The sequence below is a fragment of the Micromys minutus genome, assembly GCF_963924665.1.
Source record: "Micromys minutus genome assembly, chromosome: 2".
In the NCBI taxonomy this organism is placed as follows: Eukaryota; Metazoa; Chordata; class Mammalia; order Rodentia; family Muridae; genus Micromys; species Micromys minutus.
This window is the reverse complement of record NC_137971.1, coordinates 6,944,803-6,966,295: the sequence shown is the minus strand read 5'-3', so window position 1 is coordinate 6,966,295 and position 21,493 is coordinate 6,944,803. Positions and strand designations below refer to the sequence as shown.

At 49.3% G+C, this 21,493-nt stretch overlaps 1 protein-coding gene across 3 annotated transcripts in view; it reads left to right on the top strand.

Moving 5' to 3' along the window:
- The window catches only part of RBM20 (RNA binding motif protein 20), a gene marked incomplete at its 5' end in the record, with an annotated part of 177,780 nt that extends 157,916 nt beyond the window's left edge, over positions 1–19,864 (top strand). For all 3 annotated transcript variants that reach the window (XM_080912073.1, XM_080912075.1, XM_080912074.1), the window contains 5 exons: positions 3,479–3,583; positions 4,633–5,278; positions 6,868–6,999; positions 12,514–12,635; positions 17,357–19,864. In XM_080912073.1, the coding sequence (XP_080768199.1) occupies positions 3,479–3,583; positions 4,633–5,278; positions 6,868–6,999; positions 12,514–12,635; positions 17,357–17,467 (1,116 nt within the window). In that variant the 3' untranslated portion in view covers positions 17,468–19,864. The remainder of the gene's footprint in view (positions 1–3,478; positions 3,584–4,632; positions 5,279–6,867; positions 7,000–12,513; positions 12,636–17,356) is intronic.
- Positions 19,865–21,493: the final 1,629 nt, after the last annotated feature.

The window sequence follows — 21,493 nt, the reverse complement described above, 5'->3', positions numbered from 1 at the left end:
CCTATTCAGATAGCATTTGCATGACAATAGGCATTAAAAGTAATCTAGAGGTGATTTATGGTTTAAAAGAGGATATGTGTGGGTTATAGGCAAATACGAGGCCATTTTATACAAAGGCCTTAGGCACCTGCCATCCTGGTATCTTCGAGGAGTCTGGAACAACCCCCATCCCCCGTGGATACTGTAGGGCAGCTGTCTTTGCTCAAATGTAGTCAAGGAGCTGGTAGTGGCTCAGAGCCTCAAGGAAAGGCCAACAGAAAGAGTTGTCAGGCCTTTGCACACGATCCTCTGCCACAAATAGTCTTCTTTCCCCCAGGAGTCCACTTTGCTTGTTCTTAGCATCTTTGTCTTTACTTATGGCTGCTGTTTAACATTTCAGTGTCCCAACCCACTTCTCTCTCCTCCCTTTCTGTGTTCCATGGCACAAGCCACTGAGCATCCTTATCTAATGTACTGGCTGCCCTCGCCCTGCAACCCCCAAACATAATCTCTCAATGTAGGAACCTTTTGTGTTCCCTGCCTTGACCCTGTCCTTGGAGTAGAGAGTGGGTGTTAAATGCGTACCTGTGGGAACAGCAATAACTGAGCAGTCTGTAGAGGTAAAGTCCCAACTCCTGAGAACCAGGTCACACCCTTTTCTCCACCTCAGTGCTTAGGCTGCTATAGTGCTTTAATGAGTGTGTGCTCATGACAGACCCTCTGAAGTCTCTACAGGTGGAGAACTTCCGTGTGTTTCTCAGTAGTAACAGATGGCCAGGTCCAGACCTGCTCTTACAACCCCAGAAAGAAGAAAGGAAATCACGTCATTGGGACAGGGTGAGGGAAGGGAGCACAGGTCCATCCTTCTAGAAGGGAGGAATCTCAGACCACAGATATGTCCAGGGAAGCTAAGCTAGCTTGGTGGTGTGGTGAGGCCAAGTCACGATGACTGCCAGAAGATGTCAGCCACTGCTTAGCTCCAGAGGGTTGCTACCATGCCAAGTGCATGCCCTCTGCCCTCAGATCCCCCTCCCCTTACAGCAAGACTCAGCCCCACAGCTCCCTATGGAGTCTCCCGTTCTTTACAAAGTCCAGGGTGGGGAAGATGGCTCAGTGGATGGTTTTCTGTTACAAGAATGAGAACCTAGGTTCAAATTTCTGGGAGCCTGGGGGTCAGCTAGCATAGTATAGGAGCAAACAAGAAAGACACCTTGTCTAAAGTGATGAGGGAGATGAGGACCAATACCTGAGTTGTCTTCTAATGTACACATGTATGCTGTACACATATGTGCCCTACACAAGCATGAACGCACATATATGTGCCTATACACAAACATGCACACACACAAGAACACGGATAGTCTGGGCTACACCTGTAGGTCTCACACAGCCAGAGACTTTCAGAAGAATAAAAGCACTTACTTCGGAGAGCCCAGCTCTCTGGGACACGGTACAATGACCGAGTCCCTCCTCACATTGACGGAGGAGCCTCTGGTTGATGCCAAGCACAGCTGTACAAGATGCTGTCAGTATCTAATGGGTTCAAGGCTTCCCTGTGGAGCTTCCGAGAGACCCTACATCTTTGGAGTGCAAAGGAAGGTCGGACAGAGGGAACAACATAAGCAACACCTCTGTGTGGCTAGAGGTCAGTGTGGTTGGAACGGGGCACCAAGTTAGCGTGTTGGGAGGTGAGACAGATCCGCCCGCAGAAGCTGTATCGTGTAGGGCCTCGTGTGAAGATCGTGAAGATCGACGATTCTTAATCCTCAGCAAAGGGGAAGTGTGTGAAGTGTTTTGACAAGAAAGTGCAGTGAGGATGTAATTCCTCTCTCATCTTAGAGGACCCTTTGGAATTGCCTTAGGGAAAATAGATTTGCAGGCAGGGCAAAGATCAGAAGAGGGAAAACATTAGCTCAGTGGGATTCCTGGCCAGGTGGTGGCAACACCACCGCTGTGTGACCTGAGAGGTGAGGCAGGCAGCTGAGCAGGCTTCCATCCTCCCCTGAGGTTGCTCTCACATACAGGTGTGACCTCCCTTGCTCTCTTTTGGAGGTTTTCCGGGTGAGGGCTTCTGACTGCATCACTAGGACTGCCCTCTGTCCTGCTAGCTTGAGCTGGAAAAGAATGCTCTGCTCCTTTGATCTGGAACGTTTACGGGAAGTACTAGTGAGGGGTAGTTTATCTCAGTAAGGAAGGACCAGGGGTGACTGACTTACGGAGATTAAGGCAACAACGTAAGTGGCTGTTCTCTGGTGTGAGCTGGCAGCTGTGAGCGCAGCTCAGAGAGGATTCTGCTGCTTCACCTGTCCACAGCCAGTAATAACCAGTTTCACCAGTCAGCCCCCAGTTCCCGCTCCAAGTGGCTCCTTATCAGCTCAAGGAGGTGTGTCTAGCTGTAAGTAGTTAAGATCAGAGCTTTTACCTTGACCCAACCTGGGCCCCAAGAGTGTTGATAAAAATATATAACTTACCCACGCCAAAGAAGCCCAGAGAGCAGTAGTCTGACTTGATGGCCCAGGGTTGAGCCATGGGAAGAGCAAGCTCTAGAAGCTTCTAAAGTGAGAATCAGCACGCCTTTACTTTTCGAAATATTTGCTTGTTTATATGTGCGGGCGCTTTGCCTGCACAAATGTCTGTGCACCACTTTCATGCCTAGTGTCTGTGGAGGGCAGAAGAGGGTGTCACATCCCTGGGACATGGAGATATAGATGGTTGTGAGATACCATGTGGAAGTGCGGCCAGTGCTGAGCAATCTCTCTAGCTCCAAAGCCTTCTACAAAAGACCATATTGGTAATATTTCAGTCAAAGGAGTCCATGAGGCTAAGTTGGGGATTTTTTTTTTTTTTGCGGGCACTTATATAATTATCTAAAATGTAACTCTGTGGGGGCTGAAAGGGGTCAGTAGTAGTTAGGGGTGCACACTGCTCTTGCAGAGAAAGAACCCTAGTTTGGTTCCCAGCACTCAAGTGCCTTTAACTGTGGTTCCATGAGATCTGAAGTTTTTGGCCTCTATGGGCACCGATACTCATGTCCTGTGTGTGTGTGTGTGTGTGTGTGTGTGTGTGTGTGTGTGCTTGTGTGTGTACACATGTGTATCTGTACTCGTGTGTGCATATGTGTGTCTGAGTGTACATGTGTGTGTCTGTGTACATATGTGTGTATATGCGTGTTAATTGAAATGATATCTTTAGGGGAGATGCCCCCACAGTGGCCACCCCCACCCCCAGCCTTTCCTGTTCAAGTCACTTTTGCCTTGCTATACTCATCCCCTACAGACACGTCACCAGGGGTTTCTGTGCCCTGGAAGCTCCTGGACCTACTTTAAAATGTTTTCTGTCAGTGTGAGCGAGCACGTTTCTTTCTGAGCCTCAGTTTCCTGAGCAGTAGCCTCCCAGCTCTGTGAGGGAGCAGGGGAGAAGCATGTCGATCTCTGTCTCTCTGCCCCTCTTCTCCTGTCTCTGCTCACTCTTGGTTTTGTTTGCTCTGTTCTCTTGTAAGGCTGGGACTGAGGAACAAGCAGACATGGAAGAAAGCCTCCCGTTGGTGGGCACACAGCAGGAAGGGACAGAGTCCTCTGATCCAGAAAACACAAGGACAAAAAAGGTAAGTTTGTCCCCCATCTTGGTGGTGGTGTCATATGTTAGCATCAGAGACTCAGTCACAAGAGTCAGCTTTGCCTGACAGCGGCCGCACAGAATGTATGCAAGTCTCCACAAGCACTTGTCCCAATGGCCCCAGTGTTCTCTGGAGAAACAACTCTGGGGAAGTCTTCAGAAGTCTTCACTGGGGAGAACTTCGGCTGCATGCCTGGGCTCCGCCCCCCTCTCCTACAACTTGGCTGAGCTGCTAAAAGAAAACATATGCCCAAAAAAGACTCAGGCTTCAGAGCCAGGCTCCCAAAATAGGCAGGTCCCTTAGTGGGTCCACAGTGACACAAGTAGTCAACTCGGTGTCCTGACCTCAGAAGGCCCAGACCCTAAGATTAATGGGACATATTCTATGTTTTAGAAAGATTAATTTTACTTAGTTAAAAATCAAAATATAATTTCCGTCCTCTTGGGTTGGGCTTCCACAAGCAAAAGAAATGTCCTTGGATGATGGCCAGCCTCATGCCTTTCCAGTCAGGGGACACTAATCTTCCAAACCTGTGTGCCAAGCCCAAGGGCTGCTGGGAACACCAAGGGAAAAGTACCGGAGGGCAAGTGTGGGTGGAAGTTGCACGTTTGCTGAGAGAGGGAGTTTGGAGGAAGTTTGTGCATGGATTCTCTCCAGTCACCTTTAGTGACATCCACACATAGAAAAAGTTCTGATAAGCATTTATCATATTTATAATATATCCATCTATTCAAAAATATTTACAAATACCTATTCTATAGCAGGGTTAAGGATCCTTTGTGTCATTTAAAACATGGCAAACCAAGCAGCAAGGGTTTATTTTGAGGCCAGTGTCACTTGGGCACCATCCTGAGGGTGACTGAATAAAGTGAGACTCGAGAAGCTCCCATCCCCTAAGAACCCAGTAAGTCCTTCCCAGGGAGGAGGAAAAGCGCTCAGGTCCTTCTGACATGAGGGTTCCAATAGCATGGCCTCTGGCTGAGTCCTTAGCCACCATCTGACATAGCATCTGACACCTGCTCTACATCCTCACACAGGGACAAGATGGTGACAGCGGAAGTGAACCTGAGGGGGACAACTGGTACCCCACCAACATGGAGGAGCTAGTCACAGTGGACGAAGTAGGGGAGGAAGATTTCATCATGGAACCAGACATACCAGAGCTGGAAGAAATTGTGCCCATTGACCAGAAAGACAAAACCCTCCCTAAAATATGTCCCTGTGTAACAGCCACCTTAGGTTTGGACTTGGCCACGGATTTTACCAAGCAGGGGGAGACCCTAAGGAACGGTGACACGGAGCTCAGCCTGAAGCCGCCAGGACAAGTGCTATCTACTTCCCTAAGCTGTCCCTGTCCCAATGACATGGACATGGAGATGCCTGGCCTAAATCTGGATGCTGAGCGGAAGCCAGCTGAAAGCGAGACAGGCCTCTCACTGGAGGTCTCAAATTGCTACGAGAAGGAGGCAAGAGGAGCGGAGGGCTCAGATGTGCGTCTGGCCCCTGCAGCCCAGCAAATGTCCTCCCCACAGCCAGCAGATGAGAGGGCCCGGCAGTCCAGCCCTTCTCTCGATGACTGTAGGGCCGGGGGGTCCCCAGAAGATGGGGCTCATGAAGCCAGCCTTCTGGAAGAAAAAGCCAGCCCCCCTACTGAAAGCGACCTCCAAAGCCAGGCTTGCCAAGGTGTGTTGGCTGAGGGTGACTACCTTCCTTTTCCACATGGGTGGTTGGGTGGACTGGACCACCGCTTCCTTCAGGACGTGTGGGTATGGGCATGGTGGAGCAGATATGTGGGAGTTACCTTAAAGCCAAGACAGAAAGTCATGTACTAATAGAAGCAACCTCTGAGGGTTGGCTTAGACTGTTAGAGCAAACAGGGTAAAAGAAATCCAGCAGGTGCCCCCTGTGTTCCGAGAAACAACTTAAAATCAACTTGATTTCTCCATGTTATAGGGTCCCTCCTAGGCATGGACAACTATGATGAGGTTGAGTTTTTAGTACAAAAAAAGTTTAGGCTGCTGCCCTTTCCTGAATGGCAGAGACTCTTGGCAATTATTTCTGTGATGTGGGGGTGGGGGGAGAAAGGGAAGGGTCGGTGGTGAGAGAATGTCACACAGGGACTGAGAAGGCTTTGTCAAGGGCTTGGTTGGTTCCTCCCTTCTTGGTTGGTTCCTCCCGCTTTTCTCCAGAGTCTGATAGCAGAGCAGAACTTATCCCAGAAACAAGTCCACCTCCACCAGAGGTGGTGTTTGCTCAGTGCTATGACATCATGAACTAAGGGTCTAAAATGGGCTAAGCTGTGGCCCTTCTGCCAGATGGAAACAGATCCATCCAGGGTGTGTGTGTGTGTGTGTGTGTGTGTGTGTGTGTGTCTCGAGGATGGGGACAGGGGGGTGGGGAGGAGAGTAGAGGGCGGGTGAGTGTTCCTTAAGACTCATAACAGTGAGAGTAACTAGAGATTAATTTTATAGAACGCTCTCAGCGTCACCGAGGCTGAAGTAAGACTCTCAGAACAGAAAATAGAGACGAAAGGCTGGAGAATAAACATTCCCACCCAGAGCCTGGCAGTAGCAGAAGCTGAGGGGTGGCCCGAGGCTTGGGCTTTTCTCCATGTCAAGCTAACCTGAGCAGTCTTTCACCTGAGTCTCCATGGAAACTGCCTTGATCAGCCTGCTTGTTGCCAGGGCAACCAGGAGGCCCAACCCACCTCAAGCGGGCATAAATAAAGTGCGCTGGCGTCTCCCTGGCTCTGCTGGAGTCCCTTTATATTGTGGCATGGGTCTCAGCCTGTGCTGGTCTCCCCTGGGTTTATTAACTCTCCCGGTTTTTGGAGCTCACATTTAACAGTGCTTCCTCATGAGTGTGGGGTAAGAGCGCACAGCCTTTTTGACCGGGTCTTGGCAGATGTCAGCATGATTTCTGCCCTTCAAGGATTCTTCTGTCTGTAGAGATGGAGCAATGCTGATTTGGGGTAGTGGAGGGTGGATCATCCAAGTTAAGGCATTAACAATCCATCCCGTGTGCCAAGCGCAAAGATGTGCCAAGTTTTATTGCATGTGGCATTTTTTTGGCAATGGAAAAATGCTCTTAATTATAACACTTTGGTTCTAATTAGCAGTCCTACCCCCAGCATCATGTGATTAAGCAGTCTGAGGGACAATTCCCAGTCACACAGTACACTGGATAGAGTTATAGAGATTCTTTGAGGCCTGCAGTGGTGTGTATGTTTTGTTTTGTCCCCATCCCCCATCCCACGGGCTCATGTTTTGCAGAAAACTCCAGGTACATGGAAATGAAATCTCTGAACGTGAGATCACCAGAATTCACCGAAGCGGAGCTGAAAGAGCCCCTTTCTTTGCCTTCCTGGGAACCGGAGGTGTTCGGTGAACTTAGCATTCCTCTAGGTACGTGAAATTCACAGTCCCTCCTGAATGTCAACCCCAGGAAATGACAGTTCTAAAGCAGTATGGAGGAGCTCCAGAGGACCTTTGCCATTGTGTTGTCTTTGCCTTTAAGGTGTGACGCACGAGCTCAGAGCTCCAGCCATTGCTGTGCTTTCAGGAGCCAAGGTAGATCTAAAACCCAGGCGAGAGCCGTGAACAGCACAGCAGTGAGATTCTCCCAGGAAAGACTTGTTTCCCTGTCGGGGAGTGCTTAACTCTTAGCCACGTAGAGACTTTAAGCTCAGGCCTTGTTCAGGCAGGAAAGCAGAAGCCCCCCTACCTCCAAATTGTCAACTAAAACAAGCCCCCTCTCTGCTATCTTCCCACGTGTCCTTGTCCCAGAAAAAAAAAATGCTACATGACTTTTCTCCTTGATAGATCTGCTTCTCTGAGGCAGTGAGAGCCACTGAATAGAGGGTACAGGGAAGAGACACAAGTCCTTGCCCATCTTTTCAACGATGTTTTTGCATCTTCAGACAAGTCTTGCCTTCCTGAGCCTCAGTCTTCTCGTCAATAGCAAGGGTTGAAGCAGTAGGTAGGTTTTCGATTATGAAAGTATCAGGGCGGTATACCAGTAAGAACCTCCTAGACAAGATCCGAGAGCTCTGCATTGATTCTGAAAGATTGCGAGCTAAAGGGACGAAGGAGGAGCAGCTACTCAGAGGGGACACTTGGGACAGTGTCACAAGGAAGCATGAGAAACTGATGACCATGTCGTCACCCAGGGAAGACCCAGCAGTGTAGACCTGTTCTTTCCAGCCATGTTTCCGCTACTTTTCTTCTGGTTCTTTTCTCTCGGTATGGCATTTTATAGAATTAGATTTGAAAAATGACAAATCTTGTTTTTAAAAAATTACCAAATAGTATTTGTGTGTGTGCGTGCATGTGTGTGTATATGTGAGTGCATACGTGTGTGTGTGTGTGTGTGTGTGTGTGTGTGTGTGTGTATGTGGGTAGGCATATGTACTCATGCATGTGATAGAGAATCTGTAAAACTATCAGATGGACCCTCCTCTATCTTTCCCACCTTATTCCCCTGAGATAGGCATTTACAGCTTTGACTGCTAAGTCAGCTCCTGGGACCTGCCCCTCTCTGTCCTTCAAGGCTGGGGTTTCAGGAATGTGCAACTAGGCCTGGCTTTCTACAAGAGCGTCAGGGATTAGAACTCGGGTCGGTACCCAAGGATCCAGCTCCCTAGCCCTCTCAATGCCAACACTGCTAAAGATGACAGACCTTTGAGTGAACCCCGGTGCTCCCAGGAGCTCTAACTGCCCTCAGAGGTTGCAGAACCTGCCCCTCAGAGGCTTCAATCAGCTCAGCCATTAGCAAACGCTCACTGGTTCATGTGGCGCTGCTCCCCCTGCACGCTGAGGGAACTGAGAGTCTAGAAAGTCTCAAGCCGGAACTGGTGGGAATCACGTGACGCAGCAGAAATTAAGAGTGCTTCCTTATAAAACATGTCTTTTCATTATTGTGTTTCACTCTACAAAGCTTATTATAACACATTTTAAAAAGACCAAATAAAAAAGTCAACACTCATGGCCTTAATTGTTCCTCCCCAGCCTCAGAGGTGGCTGCAGCCATGTTCTCAGATGGCTTTTCTCCCGTACACGTTGCCTGTTTCTTCCGGCAGTGGGTGGTAGGGATCGCTTCATGTCAGTACACTAAGCACATTCTTTTGAGCCACTCCATCCTAAAATCTGCCCCACAGTTGCTGATCCTTTACTGGTGAGCATCTGGGTAATTTCCTGTTTGTCTGTTTTTCCATTGTGAACGTGCGGTGACAGCTAAGCTCGTCTCTGTTGTCACTGCCCTGTGTTTGCTTTGTGTGCATTATCGAGCACGCCACCCCCAAACACGGAGGACATGGGATGTTTTTAAATACCCACTTTACAGGTAAGAAATCTAGGATGCAGTATCAAACCTCCTGGCCTGGAAGGGCGGGTGCAGGGTTCAGATTCTAGGCGTGTGTCTCAGTCTCTGTTCTGCTGCAGACCGCAAGCGGTCGTTCAGTTTTCTTCGTGCACACACCAGCGTTCCGAGAGACAGAACGCTAGCCAAGCCTGGGTGCATTGTGGGGCCATCTATATTTGCATTGAGCATGTTATAATCGGTACTAAATTACACTCCAAAAAGAGGATAGCAGCTTTCATTGCCGACTCCAGGGAGAGTCCCCATCCTCTACCTCTCTGCCAAACCCAGGTAGCAGTTTTTAATCTTCGTCAGGCTGTTAGGAGGAAAATTGTATCTGGTTTTGTTTTTCGTAAAGGGCCAGATTGGAGTGTGATCGGCATATCACAAAGGGCACACATTTAAAGAGTGTGGTTTGATCAGTTTTGCAGCATGCATGCATCTGCGCTGCTTTATGGACTTGGATATACCACGTTGTTTCTCTACCTGGTGACAGGCATTGGAGATGTTGCTAGCTTGGACCATAATTCATCATCTTCGTTTAGCCTAAAAAGCTGATAAGGTGTTGCTCTCCACTTTCCCAGCCCCTCTCCCCCCAGGAAGGGATGCTACTGTTTCTGTGTTTGACAGGTGAGCACTAAAGAGCCTTTCTCAAGCTCATACACCAAGTTCTGGAACTTGGGATGTTGTCCTCTGACCGTGCCACCATCTGCCCCCAGCTCAGGCACAGTAAAGGAAAAGCCATTTCTGTGCTGAAGAATACAGACTGCCTGTTCTTGGGTTCAAATCCCATCTCTGCTGCTTGATGGCTGGATGACATACACCAACTTATTTAACCATTTCGCTTCAAGCTCGTTGTCTTTAGGAACCTAGTAAAACACTCCTCTGTGTAGACTCTTTGAGGAGGAAATGAACGTAACACCTCAGAGCCTTCCGGTAGCAGAAGCTTAGGAAGGGCTGACAGGTTGTTTGGAATTACCCTTCACTGAGGTCCCCCATTCTTCTCACTGGGGCTGCAAACCCTTTACACCCCAGGACTGGTCACTACTGCAGAGAGACTTTGAGAAACATGAGAGACAACATTCAGGTCCCTGTGGCGAGCACAGAGGTGAAAGACAGGATACCAAGGCCAGGGCACCCTGTTGTGAGAATTGAGAGGTCAGTCTTGTCACGGACTGGGGGTGCTCATGGCTGGAGAAGGGCATTGCCTGTGTGATTCAGGCCAGCACTCTGACTCCAGCCAGCGTGAGCCTGCCAAGGCCTGCTTTTACTATAACCAAATAGCATTGCTGGCAAAAACTGAGCTTCCCCACTCTCTCCAACGCGGGCTTTACTAAGATGACGGAGTCATAATTACCCAGGCCAGGAGCTATTATTAGGAGGCAAATGCAGCTTTAATGACAGTACTTAATAAAACCTGATGAAACAGAGGACTCGGTGGCTCCCGGTCTCACCATGGCTACAGGACTGATCTGTGGTGCTGCCATTCTCTGGTCCTTACATCTCAGGCTTGCTGAGAGCGTGGTGGCTGTCACTGTGGTGCCCTCCCAACCCCTGGGCTGTTCTGTGGCCTGAGGATCCTCCTGCTCCACTGAGCTCTCTCTAATGCTGTCTTTTGATCACTGATATTGACCTAACCTACTGGGCAAGGCCTGGGAAGAAAGTTTCTGTAAAACCGTGGAAATGGTTCTCTGGGCAGCCTTGGGAAAGAAAGGCTGGAGGGTGGGTAAAGGTCAGTGCTTGGAGGCTTGGTTTCTGTGTCCCTAAATTAATGTTTTTCTGAGCACCAGATAAAGTGGCAGGTGCTTCCTCAGAACACCACGTGGCAGTAGTCTACCTACTTTGCAGACGAGGAAACATTTCAGAGCAGGTCAACACCTCTGAGGTCACAGCTTAATTAGGATGGAGGGCCTGTCTGACTCTAAATGCCATTTCACACCACTATCATTGTTGCTCCCGACTGGCTTTACTTTTGGTGGTGTGGTGGGAGACTTTATTCAAGAGAGCACTAGTGGACAACCCTAGATTTGGTAGCTGTCGCCCTCTGGTTGGAAGGAACCACGGCTGCTCAATTTTGCTCCTGCCTCCGTCTCCTTGGACTCCCCTGAGGTAGGACAGTGTGAGGAGAGCCTGTTAGTACTACAATCCTTGGAGTTTTTTGTTCCTGGTACAGCCCAGCTGCACCATGCTGCCCACAGGGTATGAGACGGGGTGGGAGGCTGGGCTCTGACTGAAGTTCTTTCCTAATACATCAGAGGCTCCTGGGAAGGAGCAGCCAACACACAACTGTTTTGCAACAACAGAAGAAAGAGATCGTGGGTCTTGCTTGATGCCCATTTCCTAGCAACAGCCTGGAGCTCTCTCCCCATCTCATCAGCTCCCCTCCCCCTCGGCTGGGCCATGCTTTTATCCTCTGCACACAGAGGGTAAAGCAGGACATTCAGCCTCTTGGGGCAGCTGAACTGAGTGACACTTTCTCACTCCTGGGGATTGCTGCTGGATGCTGAGGGCTTTGCAGATAGGAGGCTGACAGCTGCATGGCTTAGAGGCATCCCAGGTCCCAGGCTGCAGTGTGGAGCTCTGCACTAGCAGGCTGCAGGCAGTTGCCTGGGCTTTGCTCTTCCTGTCCTCCCTCAGATCTGCTTATTCACACTAATACATTTGCCATCATCATCATCAATTACTGAGATGTAAAGGAAAGTTCTATTCATGAGCTTAGCATCTCCTGTGTGCTGAGCACAAATAGAACAGAGCCCGGGCTGTGGTTAAGAACAGGGCCTGTCTGGGAGGTGGGGGGGGGAGCTGAGGAATGGGTGAAAGTTCCCCCTCCCTGTGAAAAGTTGCCATATTCCTTTTCTCTTTTCAACGAGGTTTCCCAGATTGTCCCATCAGAGAAAAGGGGAGCAGCACTATCCCCACCCCAGCTGCTGTGTTCTTGAAGACTCCCATCAAGGGTAGAGAGCATGAGTGCCCTAGGCTTAGCTCTGGATTACACATGTAATCCTAGCACCCAGGAGGCAGAGGCGGGTGCATCGATGTGAGTTTGAGGCCAGCCTGGTCTACAGAGCAAGTTCGGGACAGATGATAAGGCCATAAAGTAAGACCCAGTGTCAGACAAACAGAAAACAACAAAAATGGTCTCTCCTAAGTCCTGTTTACCAACAAATCACATAGAAAGACTTGTTTAAATTAGAGCAAATGGGTGAATTTTCCTCTTGCTCTTATTTCAATAAAAACTATTCTAAAAACCAATCCAAAAGATAGAGAATTTTTCTATGCTTGGTCATAAGTGCAGAGAAGGGAACCTTCCTTAGGAAATAGAGCTTCCCTTCACCCTCCCCTGAGGCAGACTGATGGACCCACACATGTAGTTGCTGATCACCCCCCCCCACCCGCTTGCAGCACTCCCTGACCTTCACAGTGAATGGAGTAGGCGCTGTCTCTCTGTAAATGTGGTTGGGGAGGCTTGGCGGAGTTGCTCACAGCCAGAGAAGGAGGTGGGGTCCACGGGGCCTCCCACTACCTTCCTAACACCCGCCTGTCCACTCCCTGCCCTTCCCCAGGAGTGGAGTTCGTGGTTCCCAGGACTGGCTTTTATTGCAAGCTGTGTGGCCTGTTCTACACAAGCGAGGAGGCAGCCAAAGTGAGCCATTGTCGCAGCACCGTCCACTACAGGAACTTACAGGTAAGCAGCAGCTGTGCTTGCTGCTCCCTGAGGAGACATCCCGGCCTCCACTCACAAGCCAGACACCCAGAGTCCTGAGCCTTCAAGTTCCAGCTTCATGGACAGGTGTAGGGACCTGTCCCCCGCCATGCTTTCCAGACATGCTCCTGTAAATACCTCTTGAGTATGCAGAGAACACCAGACTGCCAGGCTTCATCCTAAGGACACTCAGAGCACTAACTCCACCACAGTATTTAGACACTCTGGTGGCCTTTTAAACACCTGCCACGCCCGCTGAGCTCTGCTGTTACTCTCCTGACACACGTATTAACACACACACACACTGGAATGAAAATCACAGTTTTGCTTCCATGTAGATATCCAGATAGCATAACAAATGGCTGTCTTAGGCAGCTCACACACCCAGAACTGTCCCAGGCTCTTATAGATACAACATCAAATGTCAACAAGTAGGGCTTCCTGCCCAGTGCAGGTTACCAGTGCGAAATGAAATAGCCAGCTCCTGCACTGTATTAAGATACCACTTGTAAATATACTAAACCACACAGTTCATCCAAGCTAAAATGCCTCTACTTAAAATACCATTTTTTCTCATGTTTATTCATCTTATTGGGCCTTTAAATACACTGGTCACACACACCGCCTCTGAGCCACATCCTCAGCCTGATACACTATTTCAACACCACTTAGGAAAGGTGATGCCGCAAATTAGGCAGTGAGAAGCATTTTGACTTCAGAGACGTTGCTGGGTTTTCAAAAGTATCTTAAAGCCAATGAGCAATGCTGATTGATACTCACCATTCCGCCAAGGCCTCTGAGAGAAACCCTGTCTGAGATGGCAGAGGTCCTGGCTACCTAAGGGGACACCAGGGAAACTTGAACAGAGGTGGGACAGAGCTAAGGCAGTGTCTGTACCTAATGTGATGGAGTTTTCATGTAGGTCCTGGCCTAGGCTGGATTTTACATGTGTGTTTTCTCTTTCACCCCTCCCTCTGTCTCTCTCTGTCTCTCTCTCTGTCTCCCCCCCCCCCCCCCCCGCGGGGAAGGGGATGTGGGTGCTTCAAGGCATCTGCAGTTTTTACTATCAGAACCAGAGTAGGGAGGCAGGAAGCTGGATCAGGCAGTAAAGTGCTTGCCTTGTATGAATGAGGACCTGCATTTGGATCTCTGTCACTCACATGACCGCTGGCCATGATGTGGCTAGTGCATGCCTATGATCCTAACCCTGGGGAGGCAGGGACCGGAGAACCTCTGCAGCTCACTGGTCAGGTAGTCTTGCCAGACTGGTGCGTTCCATGTTCAGTCAGAGACCCTGTCTCAAAATGTAAGGCAACATGATAGAAGCAAACACCTAATCTCTCTCTCTCTCTCTCTCTCTCTCTCTCTCTCTCACACACACACACACACACACACACACACACACACACACACACAAGGCTCAATCCAAGTAGTGCATGGAGTGTCACTGCCCCTGGTTCAGGGCAGATATTCCTCTCACAGTTAATCTTTTAGAGTGACTGCTCTGACGGTGATTTCTTTTTAAATCATGTGTGTGTGTGTTATTTTGTTTGTTTTATACTCAAGGTAGAAACATACATGTGGAGGTCAGAGGACAACTTAAAGAAGTTGATTTCCCAGGATCAAACTCAGGTCCTCAGGCTTAGAGACACTCACCCTTGCCCCCTGAGCCATTTCTCTGGACCTAATCTAGTGGTTCTTAAGCAGGAGTGTGAGTCCTGTCAGCTATGTCATAAGTCATATCCTGGGGCGGAGTAGTAACGTGTAATTCAAGGACATTCTTTAGATGGTTACCACGTGAACATCTAGTTAAGAATCCTGGGTCTACTCTGTCCTTGAGGAAGCTCTGAAGCAAGTCCCTGGGTCTTGGGAAGATCACTTGAGCCCTAATCTCTCTTCCTTTTACTTCAATAGTTAATATTCAGAGCCAAGGCCTGTGGCATCTCAGCTTGGCTTTCCCACGTGGCCGGGACTGTCTCTGGCTGAGCCTGAACACAGTCTTCCTGTATGGAGCAGCTGTTCTATGACCACACCAGTCACGTGTACCATCTACTTTCGGGGAGGAAAGGGAGTGGAGGCCTGGTTTGTCCAGGGCAGGGACCTCAGGCTGGGCTCTGCAGATCTGCCTGTGGACAGTCAGTCACCCAACCCAAAGAACTTATCCTTCCTGTACCTTTTGCATGGTGGAAGGGTCGTGGTTTTACCCTGGTCCTGATTTCCCATCGGCTTCTCCGGCATCTTTTAGAAATGCATCTTCTCTGAGCCTCCTCACTCCTGCTTTTGTGTTCCTTTTAATGTAGACCCGGGAATATTCATTCTTTTTTTTTTTTTTTTGAAGATTTATTTATTTGTTATATATGAGTACAGTATAGCTATCCTCAGACACACCAGAAGAGGGTATCAGATCCCATTACAGATGGTTGTGAGCCACCATGTGGTTGCTGGGATTTGAACTCAGGACCTCTGGAAGAGCAGTCAGTGCTCTTAGCCACTAAGCCATCTCTCCAGCCCGGGAATATTCATTCTTAAAATTGCATGGTGCTAAAGATCCAACCCAGGGCTTTGAACACACCGGGCAAATGTTATACCACTGAGCCACATACCAAGGTCCAGACCTTTATTTTTCACAGACTTCTTGGGAATGTCTGAATTCCTCATCGTGACACTCTCTGGCCTTAGAGGGATTGTATAGCCCTTGAGGAGACCCCAGACAGAGTTCAAGTTCACTCTCACTAAGAGATGCAGGAAGAATTCATAGACATCCAGGGCTGCGGCCTGCACTGTGTTCAAGGCCTCTATAGTAAAACTCCAGGCAGCCTCCCACGCCCACAACAGACCAGCGGCCATGTGTTCCCTAGATACACTGGGTTTAGACAGTGCCTCAGCTCCTCACTCTGTCTGACCTGAGCTCAAGTTTCACTGGTATCCTTACGTCAGGGAGCCGGGAGCCTCTGCCTCAGCCATCTCACGTAGCGTTTCTGTCAGGAGCCTTGGCAGCATGAATGTCTGTCTCCACAGCCTTTCCCATTTCACTCCAAACCACAAGTGTGGGATGTGAAGAAATTTGACCCACAGGGCAGGTGCCGGCTGACTCAAGTCGGGCAACTCAGAAAGTTAGCATTCACCAGGAGACTTTGCACGGGCTCTCACTGGGGATGCCCTGGGAGGCCAGAGCCGGTCAGAGCTACTTCAGTGCAGCCTCTGGAAATCTCGCTATGCCTCTGCTGGTCATGGCTCTATGTGAGTCCACAGGGAGTGATCTGGCACAGTAAGTGTAGCCCGACCGGGCACGAAGGTGGCTGCAGGCCCCAATGAAGAAGGCACACATAGACAGGGAGCTCACCCCCTCAATAATTCTCGAGTCAGACAGGAGAAACTGGGGTTCTCCAGCAGCAGCAGACATCTGCTAGGGGCTCTGCTCCAAGTCAGACTGCCCCCACTTCCAAAACCCGAAAGTTTCTTATGAAGTGGGAGGAGGGTGAGGATGATGCCCTTGCTCTCACTCAACAGATTCGTTGTCAGTAGGGGTGGGGAGAGACGAGGGTCTCCCCCAATCCTACATCTGGTTCAGCTCAGCCTGACATTCCTGAGTACTTACAGTGTGCCAGGCATTGTACTGAATATTTTGTGAGGCATCTTGTCAGTCCCCCACTTATAGGAAATACTACCCCCCACTCCCAGACTCCTTGGAATGCTGCCATGGTTACCCTTATTTCACAGACATTAGGGAGATTCAGTTGCTTGCCTGCAGAGACGGAGGATTTGAACCCAGGACATCTACTAGCTGAGACCACTGAACTGGACCCTTTCTAACTACCAGATGAAGTGCTGATTGCATTACTGCTCCAACAGTCAGGGCTTTCGTCACCTGACCCCACAGTACGGGTCCCATGTATTACAAACACAGACCAGCCCCAGCTGGCTTATTAGCCATGGCCGATCCCAGCCCTGAGTGCTCCCAGCACTGTGGAGGTAGTCCTCCACTGGAAGACAGGTCATGCTGCCCTCAGTCCACTGAGGGTCTCTAGGCCTTCCCCCCACATAGCTCGTCCTGTGGGATCGTTGGGCATCTCCAATGTCATCATGTCACCGAAGGCCAGTCCTGGGTTTGTGCCTCCCTCTCCTACTGCCTCTAGAAAATGGGCAGCATTGTCATGGAGAACAAGTTCATGTAAGCCAGGCAGCTACCAAGCGCCTGGCAATAAGGAAGGGCCAGAGGGTTGCTTGCTATGGTTAGTGTCTACACTTGGCACTTTCCCCCCCAAGAGATTCATGTTGTCTATCAACTAATATAAAGGGTCCCAGTGCCCTAAGATGGCTGGAGAGGAGACACATGGGCCTCACTGGCCAAAAGTGATAACAAAGCAGTCCCTACACAGACACTCAGAGACAGACACACAGAGAGTGTCACATACACACACACACACACACACATGCACATAGACACACAGAGTCTGACAGAACAGACAGACCACACAGTGTCTACAGAGTCAGGTACATGCACGTGCACACACACATGCACACATAGACACACAAAGAGTCAGACAGAACAGACAAACCACACAGTGTCTACAGAGAGAGTCAGACACACGCACGTGCACTCACACATATGCACACAGAGTCAGACACACGTGTGTACACGTGTACACACATGCACATCTCATCCACTAACATCTCTCTGTCCATATTGTCCATCTCCACAGAAGTACCTGTCTCAGCTGTCAGAGGAGAGTCTGAGGGAGACGGAGCGGGCAGACAGCCCAAGCCCCGAGCGCAGCGGGATCGGTCCACACTTGGAGAGAAAGAAGCTATGATGCCGAGGCTACGACTGTCTCTGGAGGATGGGTGGGAAGCCTGCTGAGCTAAGGCCAGCCTGGCTTCAGGGACAGAACTGAGACCAGAGAGGAAGGAGAGCCAGGCAGGACATGGTGCTTGGCCTTGTTCCGGGGGATGAACAGAACAGCCTGAAGCCTCTCTGGGAGCTCGCTCGCCCTTCCCGGCCCAGCCACCAGAGGTGACCAGCTTCCCATGGGCTCCTGATTCCTTTAGTCTGTTTTCCTCTCTCCTTCTCACCTATCCCTTCCGTGCCAAAGTTCATTTCCTTTTCACAAAATCTGACTTCTCAGGGATTGTCATTGTGTTTCAAGTTTTGATTGGATATGGTAGATTCATCAAGTGAGGCTGGGTCACAAAAGGAAAAGGTTTAATGGGAGGCCTGGATTTAGAGTCACTTCAGTGAACCTGAGGTGGCTTTGCAACCTGGGTTCTGTGGGCCCCAAGGGTTGGAGAGCTGAGTCAGGTTCTGCAACCGAGGAATCAGTTGGCAAAGGTGGAAGTGGTTTCCCTAAGATTTCCTCCAGTTGAACCCCCGAAAAGGCTTGTCTTTTGTCGGTTTCTGGCTAGTGCTGGGATTCGAATGCAGAAACTTGTACATTCTGAACAGGTGCTCCCCCACTGAGCTATATGCCTAGCCAAAATGTCCCAGGTTTCTGTTTTGAGACAGGGCTCATGTAGTCCAGGGATTGCCTTTAAGTTCCTCTGGAGCCAAGGTTATCTTGAACTCCTCCCTAGAAGATTTCCTCCCTCGAGGAAATCGATGTGGGTCTAGAGTGCATGCTGACCTCTTAACCTCTGCCCTGCTGACCAGCACCAGCCTAACACAGGGGCAAGGGACTGGCATCTGACCTTCACTCATCCTTGGTGTCTCTACTTTGGGTTACTTGGTATTGGAATGATTTGAAAGTGCTCTCCCATCAAAGGAGATACTAAGATGTTTGGTTTCCTTGGTTCTTGTAGGTCAGGGATGGAGGGGTTGCCTCTGCTGACTTGGAGGTTAAAACGCTAGAAAGAACATGTTCCTGATTCCCAGCAGGGTCAGCACACCCCTCCCATATGGACTGAAGGGTCTTGGTAGAAGGTCTTGGGACAAGGGTACTAGAAGACATGTGCTCCCCTAGAGCCATAGAACGGACCCCAACATCAGAGGGAGCATAGCACTGTCTTCACGGGTGGGCATGCCTCCTTGAAGGGGTCTTCTGTGTGGATGGCTTGCTTGTGTGAGCCGCCTGTTTATGTTTATCATGGAAAGACTGAGGCACAGAAAGGAGACAGGCACAGAACCAGCCTGTGGTTCCTGGGCAGGAGAGAACTCGTAGATGCTATGAAAGAAGAGTTAAGGCAAAGAGAGGCCAGTCTGGGAAGGAGTGATGGGAAGTTGGGGCTTCAGGAAGGTGTTATCCATTTTCTGGTGGATCTCACAGGAGGTGACCCTGCATCATGGTCATGAGCAAAGTCTCTTCTATTTCTCAGAAAACCGCTGGCCTCTAGGAACAACCGCTGGCCACATCCCTAAATCCATCAGCGCCTCCATCGAAGGCGGGACGCTTTCTCTTCCAGCAGAGTGAGGCAGACGGCCAACAGCACTCGCTGCTCTGCTGGTAACCTTTCTAAGGGAAGCCATGTGGCTCAGTTCTCAAGCAGTGTGATGGCTCCCTTGGCTATAAACTGACCTTCATATAATTGTTAGCAAAACGGAAGGGTAAAAGAAATGGCAGTCTCTATGTTTAAAGTCATGGATGGTTCTTTACATGTGTGTGCGTGTATATATACATATATATTTTTATATAATTCCATTGGCATGGTCCTTGCATTTTTTTAAAAATTCCTGTGTGTGTTCCACGCATCACAGTATTTAAGCCAGCCAGGATAAATATTTATTTCTTTTTTAAAACATTAATTCAGTGTCTCGTCAACCTTTATAAAATGTCTCTCCCCAAGGTGGCTCATAAATGGCTGCTACCTTGTATAAAAAAAAATGTATTTGCATCCTGGGTTGATGTGTCGAAGGCCAGTGTCCTTTAGTGCTCACCATTAGCGCCTGGTGGTTCTCTAGGTGGCACACCCAGAGGCTTTTGTGAATGTTGATATGAGCAGCAGCCATTAGCATTCAGGTTTTCCACTCTTGGACAATCTGAGGCGGTGATTTGTAAGGTTATACTTGAACTGGGCCAGAGAACTTTTTTTTTTTTTTTTGTGTGTGTGTGTGTGTGTGTGTGTGTGTGTGTGTGAGATTTTGAAAAATGGAACTATTAGTTAACTTAAGTTTGAACTTGTGAAGTATTAGAGCTTTTTGAGTGTCTTATATAAATTGTCACCACTTTTTCTCATCTATTTAATTGACCTAAAGTGTTTGTTTTTACAAAAGGGAAAATGGTTTTTAATAAAGAGAATTTGAAAGCTTGTGAGTGGCTGTGTCATTCAGGGGTCATTCAATATCTGCTCTGCGGCTCACGGCACCTCTATGCCAGCATTTGGTCTTCCTTTGACTTTCCCGTTTGTGTGCATGTGTGTATGAAGTGTGTATGTGTGCAGTGTGTGTGCAGTGTGTGTGTATGTGTGCAGTGTGTGTGTATGTGTATTGTGTGTGCAGTGTGTGTATATATGTGCTGTGTATGTGTGTATGAAGTGTGTATGTGTGCAGTGTGTGTGCTATATGTGTGTGCAGTGTGTGTGTACACACTTGTGAGTGTGATGCACATATATGCAAGTACATTTGGAGGACAGAGGCCCAAGTGAAGGCATCCATCTTGACCTCTCCGCCTTCTCTGTAATTTTTTTCGACTTATTTACTGAGTATGTATCATGGTGTACACGAAGGTCAGAGGATAACTTGTGGGAGTTGATCCTCTTCCTGCTGTGTAAGTCCTGCAGAGTACACTCAGTTCATGGCGGCAAGAATCTATGCCCACTGACTGAACCACCTTGCCAGCTTTTTTCCTTTTTTAAGAAAAGGTCTCTCACTAGAGCCTGTCAATTTGGCTAAGTTTCCAGACCCTTCTGGAAGCACGGAGCTTCTCACAAACCTGTAGTGTTATCACCCAGTGTTCCTCAATCTTCTAGTGGCTGAACCATATGTCTTGAGGCAGGGTCAGGCCATCTTTGATGGTGGACAATAAAGACCTGGTGGTCAGTGCTGCTGTGGACACTGTCCCTAGCAGAGGCCTACTTTTGCTGTAGTCACTTCTGTCAGCTCCTGGCTTGGGTCCGTTTTCTTGAACACAGAAGGGAGTGATGCTATTAATCACCTCCAGGGCTGAGGTAGTTTGCTGGGGAGAGCATCTGGTATGCTGCAGGCAACAAAGCTTTGCTTTAGGCCACAACCTTCCATTGTTCAAGAGCTTGTTCAAGTGAAGCTAAGCTGGGCCGTTTGGCTAGAACTTCCAATGGCCTAGAACCTTCTCTATGCCCTTCTTGTTAGCAGCACTCTTGAGTCAGTGAGGTTGGGATGGGCAGCCTGGATCCAATTACTGTGGCAGATTACAGATCTAACAAATGCTCCTGTTGGGGCTGTTATGGCCCCACCCCCAACCCTGTCTCATTATGGCCCACCAGGGGCTGAGCCCAGGCCTCTAGTCCCCAACAGGGCTGGAAAACATCCTTCCTTGTAGCTACTGTCTATGCCCTAACTAACCAAAGGCAAGATGGGCCAGAACTTGCTCTATGCATTTCTGCCGTTGGTCAGGGCCCAGAACGCCTGAGGTAATTCAGGGTCAAATGTTCAGTCCCAGAGTGTTGCTGGATGTGTACAGTTCTGGACAATATAGTCCATTTGCCCAGGTCCCAGGTTATGCAGTATAGATACTTTGACAGAGACCTGCCCTGAACTTCCACATGCCTGTGCATTCTCACCTGCTCTCTGATGTCCCTAAAGCCTGGTTCTGGGCCAGTCTCCTTCCATTCAGATCCCACCTTGTGCACAAATGCATGCGCGTATACATTTAGCTCAGTGGCAGAGTGCTTGCCTAGCAAGTGCAAAGCCCTGGGTTTGTCCCTCAACACCA